General features: G+C 36.3%; 1 protein-coding gene across 2 annotated transcripts; it reads left to right on the top strand.

The window, feature by feature from the left end:
- Positions 1 to 3247: 3247 nt before the first annotated feature.
- LOC140745833 (uncharacterized) lies at positions 3248 to 9518 on the top strand. Of its 2 annotated transcripts, none has more exons than XM_073077753.1 (2): positions 3248 to 3384; positions 7171 to 9518. In XM_073077753.1, exon 2 carries the CDS (start codon positions 7201 to 7203, stop codon positions 9472 to 9474), a length of 2274 nt encoding a protein of 757 aa, XP_072933854.1. In that variant the 5' UTR covers positions 3248 to 3384; positions 7171 to 7200; the 3' UTR covers positions 9475 to 9518. The 2 variants fall into 2 exon arrangements, with proteins under 2 accessions (XP_072933854.1, XP_072933853.1); XM_073077752.1 differs by lacking the exon at positions 7171 to 9518 and adding an exon at positions 3789 to 6652.
- The last annotated feature ends 1742 nt before the right edge of the window (positions 9519 to 11260 follow it).

The following is an 11260-nucleotide window of genomic DNA, read 5'->3' as shown; positions in this document are numbered from 1 at the left end:
AAGTGTAAATAATGTTAAAACACAGGACGAATAAACTTATAGGCTGAGGTCTCTAACAGAAATAGAATCCGCTAGAGACTAAAAAAGGCTACAAGGATGCGGGCGACATGCGTGGGAGGTCGAACCGCCCAGGTAGCAATGTAGCAAAATCCCTTAGATAATGGTAGTAGACATTTTAATAGACAGAATTACTTGGGCTTTACATTACTTACATTGGGTTACATTAAAAAGGTAGTAGAACCCTTTGTGGTTCGACTCCGGCGGCACCACCGCCACACCTATTTCTGCCTTAGAACAGCAGTGTTCTCAGCCATGTTCTGGTTTGAAGGGTAAGGGTTGTGAGAAGGGAGACATACTTGTCCGAGGCGTTCCAGCTTAGTCATCAGGGGTAGCGGTGCATCTGTGGCCTACCTCATATAGGAATATCTATATCTATCTGGGGTTGATTACAGATGGCCATGGGCGGCAGCAGCCACTCCTGTATTGTAAAAAAAACTCGCAATTGTTTCTTAAATACTCGAAACCTGTTCATAATCTGGATCATTAAGTGATTTTGTAACTAAAACCCCGCATAATCTCTTAACATATCGTGTTACGAACACACAAATACGAAACATAACCTTTTCCTTATCGCATTCCCAATTACCCATCGTACGAACCTTTTCACTTAGCCATATTGCTGAAGTTTCAGTTATGGACCTTATTTGACTTATGAATGTTGGAACTGTTAGTCAAATAAACGTAAGTACTGCTGTATTCTGGTTTAAAGGAGGTATACGAGGAATTCTAACATTTTTTTTTCTTCAAACCTTCAAAAGGTACCCTATGCCGAGGGACACGGGGTTATGTGGTATTCTAACCGCACTAAAACCCCCCCGGTGACCGTCCACGGCGCTACGTAGAGGACTCTGGGATCTCCAAAGGAAAGCCACCGGAGTCCTCTTAGCGCGTTGCCCCGTCGGACATCGCCCGAGCATGACGCTCGCCACTCTGTCTGGTGTGCACGACGGTATGCGACCACACGTACAGCCGTCCTTCCCGGAGTCGTTGGACGGGCCGTTCGAGCTCCCACTCTTACCACCCGCAACCTCGAAAGCCCCTTTTAGTCGCCTCTTACGACAGGCAGGGGATACTGTAACCCTATTCTGGTCCCGGAACTACAAGGACAAAGGCGTTCTAACCTAGTCCTCAGCGATAGCAACACTAGCAACGCATCTGTTGCCGACATCAGGTACGACTTTTATCTGGGATTGATGACAAATATCCATGAATGGTAGTGGTAGCAATGATGGAATGTAGCTACTGCCGAACATCTGTAATCAACCCCAGATAAGATAAAATTCCTACCTCAGTTTGGCCAAGGATGCGTTGCTACCCTTGAGGACTATATTGGAACGCGTCGAAGAAGTATATTTCCCTTATCACACCGTTCAAAGCAAAACACAGCAGCGCTTAACACTGCTGTTAATAGGCAGAAATAGGTGTAGCGGTGATGCTTGCTAAGAACCAAAAAGCTTGCTACCACCTTCAAATGTATACATAGAATGTTTTGTTTCTTACCTATTTTCAGTTTAGAATCTTCAGACCATAGATTTCGTAATTAACTCAATCTGTCAATCTGACGTCTCTAAGGACGCTCAAAGGAACTTAAGGGCGACAAGTTTAATCGAATTATCATAAACCCATCCCACCCGCCATTTAGAACCTTATCGCAATTACCATATCACCGAAAACGGCTCATTCAGTACATTGGCAAATGTTTCGACGGGAACCTTAATGCGACAAAGTTCCAATCTCAACTGCTAACTCAATTTACGGGATCCAGTAACTTGTTGTGTCATGATCTTACAAAGATTTCTTGATTAAACGTATTTATTTGATATGAAATGTACGTAAGTCAGCTTTGAAATTAATTTGATTGAAAGTTTGAACCGCTTAGAACCAATTTTTTAGGAAGGAGATTCGCCAAATCTATTTCTTGCGTGAGGCAGTTCTGAATGTTGAAGAACAATGTGGAAACTTACTTATGAGGCGATTTTTCTACTACTAGATACTACTACTACTACTACTTCTACTATCTACTACTTCTATACTACTTTTACTACTACTACTACTACTATACTACTTTTTCTAGGTGTTAGAACCCTTTGTGGTTCGACTCCGGCGGCACCGCCGCTACACCTATTTCTGCCTAATAACAGTAGTGTTAAGCGTTGCTCTGTTCCGTTTTGAAGGGTGTGGTAAGGGAGACATACTTTTCCGAGGCGTTCCAGCTTAGTCCTCAGGGGTAACGGCGCATCTGTGGTCGACCTCAGGTAGGAATATCTAATCCTATCTGAGGTTGATTACAAATGTCCATGGGCGGCAGCAGCCACTGACTTTCAGGTGGACTGCATGCTCGTCTACTACTCCTATATTATAAAAAAAAAAAGATTATCACAGTCTTTAACAGGTAACGCATCTGTGATCAACTTCTTCTTCAACTAGACTTCCGCTTCAACTAACTAACTTCAGCTTCAACTAACCTAACTTCAGCTTCAACTAGAACCTGTTATCTATGGAGTTGGTTCCAGATGTGATTGCGTGGCAGTGACAAGTTTATAATATAGGAGTAACAGTCGAGCAGTTCACCTGATGGTAAGTGGCTACTGCCGCCCATGGACTCTGTAATCAATCCCAGACAGGATTAGATATTCCTACCTGAGGTCGGCCACAGATGCGCCGCTACCCCTGAGGACTAAGCTGGAATGCCTCGGAAAAGTATGTCTCCCTTACCACACCCTTCAAACCGGAACACAGCAGCGCCTAACACTGCTGTTATTAGGTAAATAGGTGTGGCGGTGGTGGTGCCGGAGTCGAACCACAATGGGTTCTACCACCTTCAAAATATAACTATAGCATAAGCCGACATCTGTGGCCGACAGATGCGTCGCCAAATAGTTGTTTATATTTTTTAATTATTAAGCTGGAACGCCTCGGAAAAATATGTTTCCCTTACCTTAGTTACTTACCCTTCAAACCAGAACACAGCAGTGCTGAACGCTGGTACTATGAGACAAAAATAGGTGTGGCGGTGGTGCCGCCGGAGTCGAACACAAAGGGTTCTACCACCTTCAACATACTCATATATATACATATAGCGGTCGAATACATAACCTCCTTTTTTAAGTTGTTTAAAAAGGCCACTTATGAGTATAACACGGTACCTTCTCCTGGAGTTGTAAAATTTAAGAAGAATAACCTTTTGTCAATGTCTAATCGTCAAAATTGTGAAATGTATTCGTAGATTTTTATTATGTAAATTTTATTTTTAAACGTGTTTTATTTAGTTTTGTATTTATTTACTTTCGAAAGAGGAGTAAAATGCTCGTTTTTTACACATCTGTAAGTATTTTTGGTTTTAGATTTTAGTCATTAATAATGATTTTCTTATATTGTCCTGAGTTCTTTTGATTTTAAAAAATATGTAGAAATAAATATATATACAAATGAATTATAAAATAAAGATTTTAAATCTTTAAAACCACGCAAATGCATGTATTATATATATCGAGCTACCTGAAAATAACTTTTTGTATTCATAGTAAAATAATTAATCAAATGAAAAAATATATACAAGTAAATTGGAATAAATCTTTTCGTAATAGGATTCTCTGTTTTAGGTATATACATACCCCCACAGATACACATTACACACACAACTTTTATATTCACAAGACATGAGCCAGAAATCTAAGACACACATAATCTAAAGAAGATGAATAGAATACTAATATTGTTGCTTACAGATAACTTCACGACGAAAACAAACTTGATTTATATCAAGTATTGAAGACAATTCCAAAATAATGGAAAAACGGAATCCTAAAGCAGCAACACTGTTGTACAGAAAGTCAAACTGCACTTTAAACACACGATCACGGACATGTTCAAGCGCTTCACAGTTCCTCACAAAAAGTGGGAAAATACAACTGAAGAAAAAAGTCCCAAAAACGAATTATTACATTGGTAACGGCAAAGTTAAAAGGGACCTTAGCATAGCAACAGACATATGCATCCTTAGAAGGTATTACAAGAAGAAGTTTGAAAGATTCAAATATTCCATGAACTCACCAGAAGTTGGTACAATTGATGAATCCAATGGCGGTAATAGTGCTTGTGGAGATAACATTTCTGAAGAAACTAATGAAGATACGCGCTTCAATATAGATGTCACATCGCTAGTGGTTGAGAATTTGAAGCATTTACTAAATGATTGGATAAAAAAATACTTGCTTAACAACAATGAAACCAAACAAAAGATAGAAACAGTTCTTGACTCGATACTACATAAAATAGAACGACAGAAAAAGTCTTCTTCGTGTACATACACAGTAAATATAAAGGTTGATGAAGAGAATTATTCTGGTTCTAATGTAGCTAGGGCCAGTAATCGAGGACAAAGTAGGAAACAGTCCTGTCAAACGGTGCCAGTATCTGGCAAACATTTAAGACTGATTTCAACATTAAGCATTCCTAGAAATATTAAAAAACAGGTGAACGACGTTAAGTCACACTCGCCCAAACAGACAACGCGAAAAATAAGATACAAAAACGTATTTCTTACTGTCAGTAGATCAAGTACTTTCCTTCTGAACTCGTCAAGTTTTAATTTATTAAGCATTTCAACTAAATCGTTTACAAAACGTTGTGCGACTTATCCAGGTACAGAAATAAAAACCTCTGAAAAGAAGCATGATATGATATTGTTTCCGAGGTCTTCGTACAGCGAAACTATACCTGACACATCTTGTCAAGAAGATACGAATTTAAGTCTTCAAAATAAAGTATATCCTAATGTAGTCGAGCCTATGCAGAGTCTAGTTAAAAGTATTTTCGCTGACGATCCCGCTAATGTTACAAGTACTGATAAAAATGTTTACGAGTCCAAGAATGATAACTATACAATGACAGACAATAATAGTGTTCTTAAAAGTTTAACGTCTTGTACTCAATGTCACAAATTACATTGGAAGAAAGAAAAAGTTTCCGACGAAGCACAGTACACGGCAAGCCCTAAAGTAGAAAAGATAGTTGAATGTAAAAGAAAGAAATATAAATATTCAAAATTAAAACCCGTACCACACAGACGAAATAGAAAAACAAGGCCCGAGAGAACAACTCAGTCTTTAAAGTATATTGATAAGAAAATTAAAATTAAGAAATCAAATTTAAGTCAGAAAGAAAATAGTATGTTTAAAGAGCTCCAAAATATTCTTAGTTGTTTCTCTCATTATACCAATAGCAAAAATATAAAATTTGATGTTCGTATAAATGTTAGTCCCATGTTACCTGACATACCCGAAACTGATGGAACCAATTATAAAAGCAATATTAATAATAATGAAATAAGTACCGACAAACCAATTACATCTGAGGAAATTATTTCTAAACAAACTGCACTTGAAACTAAAGATGATAGTGTTGAAATGCAAAAACAAATTGATAAGTCAGATTTATCGCCCCTTTCTGAACCAAAACTCATTTCACTTCTAGATGGTGCTGTTAGTCAATCTAAATACGTAATTAGTAAGGAAGCGTCATCTGAAAATACAGAGAACGTTGCTCAAGTACAAAACAATAAAATTCCACCCAGCGTAGAAATAGCTAAGGACATAAGTGAACTACGAGTTATAATAAAAGATCTTGCTACTACTACAGAAAATTTTGTAAAAGAACATTTGGAACATATTAAATGTAATAAACCTTATGTTACAGACGTCAGTCGTAAAGATAAAAATAATAATATAGGTTCTATTAAACTAGATTTGAATACTTCAACGGTATCTAAAGCTACACAATTCTCCAACGGTAAAATTAAAAGTCAAGTAGTATCAGGTTTTAAATTAAAGAAGGAACCGAAGAAGAAAGACACGCAAGATAATAACCCAAGATTAGTCAAGAAGAGTGTTTCATACAATGTAATAGAGAGCGAATCAATTCTCAAAGTGACCGACATGACATCCACAGAAATGAATAAAGAGAAATATAAAGATAAAGTTTTAAATCGTTCATTACCTAAATCGAAGTCTCAGTTTGATATAATCGGAGGTCACAACAAGAAGAAGTTACTAGCTTACTACTGTGATGAGCTTGTAAAATCTAGGCAATTTGTTCAAAACCGTACATGTCCAGCTAATGGCAGATACGGGTGTCCTCCACACATCGAAAACGAATCTCGTAATTTGATCAATGGAAACAAATGTAATAGAGAAAAGGAAAAACGTCATAAAGATATCACTTGTGTTGGAACTCAACATGCATCTTTTGATGATGAAGATTGTGAGATCTGTCCAGGGTACTCATGCTCGTCTGTTTATATAGGAATTGATGATCATTCTAAGAAATTTACTGTACGAAGTCGTGGTGGAGTGGGTTTTTGGGAAGGACTCATATATTGCGTACTACTTTGGATCCCAGTTATTGTCATTTTATGGTTGATATATGTATACGTCATCAGAGATATAATTCAACCGACCAACCCAGCAATAGGGCGAAATTTATTACGTTCAGGAAACAGTTCATTTTTTCATATTACACTATCTGATTTAGGTTTTTGAACACATTAAATGTACATTTGTTAGATTATACGAATAAATTGATTTTATTTAAATCTTTAAATTCATTGTTTTAACTCCATACTTTTTAAACTTATGTAATATGATAAATATATTCATCCACATCTTCACATATTCATACACAGTACACAAACAAACAATTATCACGGTATCCTATAATCATTGTAATCTTTGATTATTATTCTTTATATTATATTTATACCATACATTAATCAAGTTACTCCATTCTTCATTTTCATTTACGTTTAAGAATGTAATAAGTTTATTATCAGTTGATATTGATAATAAACTTATTACACTCTTAAACGCTGATGCGTAGTTGTTAAAACATCTGATTTTTCACAGATAATTAATTGTAACTTCCTACAATAATGAAGGGTAATATTGTGAGAAACTTTCACACTTGCGTAAAAAAGTTTTCTAGTTAACTTGTCATTTTCAACTGTGTCCAGCAGTGGTACTGTAAATAGTTGAAGACGACGACGCAAATATCGCATATACTTCATAATTATAATATTTAACATCATGACAATATTTGCTTTCCTTGTTTCAGAATTCAATTTGCTGAAATTGTGATAGAAAAATGCAGATCAACATAGATTGTCAGGAAACTAAATTTAAAAGGAAAACGTCAAAAAAACCAAAATCTCAAACGCAATATCCAAAAAAGCTTCCCACATACATCGTTGCCTTTGCCATTAATGAAACTAATAAAAAGAGTAGTGTTGAGGACTTACCGCCGAAGTTAATAGAAATCAATCAACTTGCACCTACAGCTGCCTCGCAAACATTTACCATAAATACATCCAAACAAAATATAGTTAAAGTAGACATAGAAGCTTCGAATGAAATAAAAAATGAATGTGGCGATGTTGAAAATGAGGTTACTCAAGGATCTAGCAACATACGCACTAATTTAATATTAAACGAAGCTACCTCACAGCCTCAAGTCTTATTCAGTGCACAGAGACATGTACAAAAGCCAACGCTTAACACTGAAGGTAACCGGAAAAAGTTGAAAAAGTATAAACATGTAGTTAAACTAAAAAATATATACTTTAAAAATAAACGTTCAGGTATGACTAGAAATTTAAAAAGGTATTACAAAAAAGCTCAAAATAACTACAATAGTCCCAGACAAATACAAAAAGGTCTTTACCACGATGCTATATCAAAGAGGGTGTCACGTTCGCCTGACTTAAGAAAAGTGTTAGCTAAGGAAAATCTTCTAGAAGAAAGCGAAAAATTATCTTTAATTGAAATAAACGTTCCGGAGAATAAAGATGGTTTCTTTATATGTTCACCATTGGAAGGTAATTCATCATTTGTAAGTGATTCCAGCCAAGGGACTTTAACTCGCCAAGACAGCTTATCTTCTAGAAATGACATTACAACAACAAATTCGGTTATTCGAATAAATGATTTAAAGACTTCTTATAAAACAGATATAATTAATGTTGCTGTAGCACATATTACTAATACACCAAATTTAAATAGAAAGAGTTACTCAATTGTTGTGCCACAAGAAGAGGCTGAATACAAAGGAAGTTTGACTAGTACTGAAGCCGCTTTCAGTCAAACGTTAATGTTAACTTCAAATTATTCATTCGAAGGTACAGAAAAATCACACATTGGGAATATTTCTAATATGTCTGCTGTTGATAATAAGTTAAGTGTAAAAACACTTATTCCTCCAAACAAACTACCAGCACTCTCTTGTGATACTTTTGAAGTTCCCCGAACTAGTTCATACTTCCACAATCCAACAACAAAGTCAAACAGCGATTTAAGATATGACTATGAATCACAAGGTATAAGTTGCAACAGAAATGATTTTCGCAACTATGATAAGAAAGATAATATCCATCGCACTCAACAACTATATGATGATATAATCAATATGAGTTTATTCCCTAAAACAGCACCTTGCTCGAGTTCAATTCCAGATCTTTCGAATAATGATAATGTTATAATTACTAAGGAAGTTCACAAAATTCAACATCAAATACCGAAGATAGCAAACAGAGGTGATGAAACGTATGTAAATGCTCAAAATGATTTTCATAGTAATATATTTCAAAAGCCTCTCCATGTAGAGAACAGTGCAGACCATCAAAAGAATCTGAACCTCCCAAATGCAGCTCAACTCAAAAGTAATATGACCAATCAGACAAGAACACAAAGAAAATGTACTGAAGAAGCAAGGGATAACTATCCAGCGAGTTTCCCAGAATTATTTGACAAACTCACAATTGTTCTCGAAATAGCAGTGAAAAGACTTGAAAAAACCCTAAGCGAAAAAATCGAAAATGAGCTAAGGAAATCGTTTCACGAAATTAGTAAACTTACTCATCCTATTCCAAAATTTGAGGTAAATAGAAGTGAGGATTTGCAGACCGATATACTTTTAGATGTGAATAAGTCAAATGCAACTGTCCTATCAAAACCTACCACAAATACGTCTTTGCAGTGTGATATAGTACAAAACGAAGTAATTGATAAACTAATGATTGACATCAGTGACGAAGCACCCAAAAGTTTCGTCCAAAGCAGTTCATCGAACTTTACACAAAAGTTGAAAAAGCCGAAACTTCTGAAGGACTACTTTGAGGTCCTAAAGGCTCCTCTGTCATCTCATTACACAGAACAAGAAGTAGGAAAGGGGGATTCGGTCCAAATATCAGTGGAGGATGCAGTGGACCAGCGAAAACCACCGTTTGATTGCACCAAAACATTATTCTGGGTACCAGTTACATTTGTAAGGGAAAATATGTTTGTTATAACCAGCGTCCCTGCTTTCCTGTTTGTTTTGTTTGTTATTTATTCGTACGTCTTACTTATATTGAAAATGTGGTAAAAGAACAACATTGTAATTTTTTTATAATATACTGTCCAATGTGTTATGGTTTTTAATTTATTTTTTAGCGTAAGGTATGACACACGCTTTTTTCGTTATTTTGCTTTTTTCGTTTTCGTTTTCTAAATACATGAACTCATCCTTATCCTTACTAATATTATAAATTCGAAAGTAACTCTGTCTGTCTGTCTGTCTGGTTGTCTCTTCTTCACGCCTAAACCACTAAACCGATTTTAATGAAATTTTGTATAAAGATAGTCTGAGACCCGAGAAAGGACATAGGATAGTTTTTATTCCGGAAATCCCACAGGAACTAATTAGGGATGGCGATCTAAGATCGATTAATCGGAGAATCAATCTTTTGGACCAAAAAAATCGATTATTTTAATCGATATTAGCAAGGATTTAATCGTAAACTATCTATTTGATCAAGTGATGATCTTTAGCAAAGTTGTTGCCCATGAAGGTTCCAGAGTTGGTACGACCAATTTTCGCCAGATGGGGCCACTGTCGTTCCAATGAAGGTACGAATTTTCATTTTTATGTGTGTTAGTATGTCATATTATTTTCATTTAAACGCGGGCGAAGCCGCGGGCAAAAACTAGTATTAAATAAAGATAGATGTAAAAGATAGCCCTTTATAACCAGAACATAACAGAGCAGTTTCTTCAAACGATAGTGCTCCCACATTCACACCACAACGGTTTCTACCACTTACCCATTCCTAGGACCATGGTCTACGGCACTTTACCCGTTATCATTTTTCTCTTTTTCAATCTCTATTTTTAGACTTTATTTCTCGAACCTATTATTATTTTTTTATAACATAGAAGTAGCAGACGAGCATGCGGTCCACCGGATTGTAAGTATGTACTGCCGCCCATGGATATTCGTAATCAACCCCAGATAGGATTAAATTCCTACCTGAGGTCTACCTTCATCGTTCATCCATTTTCCATCGTGTCCAAACTTAACTCCTTAATAAAATTAAAACCTTATTACAATACTTCCGCCTAAGGCTCCTAAACAACAAAAGCTTACGTTGTAAATAAAAAGTTTTGCATTAAACGAACTTTCTGAGTGAACAAACCCAAAACTAATTTAAAATTCGATATCTGACAAAACAAAGCTGGGATTGTTTTCCCCAATAATAATGTTGATTTATCCTCAATGTTCGAATTTACGATTGATACAGAACTGAATATTGATGGATAATTAATTTCAATTATTTCGAGGATTTAATGGCGCTTTTGTACGAGAGCACATGTTTCAGGCGTAGGATCATCAACCCATTCGTCCCACTGCTGGGCACGGGTCTCCTCTCAGAATGAGAAGGATTAGGCCATAGTCCACCGCGCTGGCCAAGTGCGTATTGGTAGACTTCACATACCTTTGAGTTTTTTTTTTTCTATAAATCTCTCAGGTATGCAGGTTTCCTCACGATGTTTTCCTTCATCGTTTAGCAAGTGATAATTAATTTTTAATACGCACATAACTTTGAAAAAGCAGAGGTGCGTGCCTGGGATTTGAACCTCGGACCCCTCGATCGAGAGGCCGAGTATCTTAACCACTAGGCTATCACTGCATAAGTAGGTAATGGCTACTTTATGTAAATAAATATAACTCAAAGGTGACTGACTGACATAGTGATCTATCAACGCACAGCCCAAACCACTGGACGGATCGGGCTGAAATTTGGCATGCAGTAGATGTTATGACGTAGGCATCCACTAAGAAAGGATTTTGATCAATTCTACCAACCAAGGGGATAAAATAGGGGATGAAA

This window comes from Epargyreus clarus, unplaced genomic scaffold (genome assembly GCF_041222505.1).
Source record: "Epargyreus clarus isolate Ecla_fem2 unplaced genomic scaffold, WU_Ecla_fem_2.2 ptg000011l, whole genome shotgun sequence".
NCBI classification, from domain to species: Eukaryota; Metazoa; Arthropoda; class Insecta; order Lepidoptera; family Hesperiidae; genus Epargyreus; species Epargyreus clarus.
This window is presented reverse-complemented; position numbering and strand designations above follow the sequence as displayed.

Excerpts from the sequence above, each read along its gene's own strand:
- LOC140745833 (XM_073077752.1), top strand. The coding sequence starts at position 3,849 with ATGGAAAAACGGAATCCTAAAGCAGCAACACTGTTGTACAGAAAGTCA.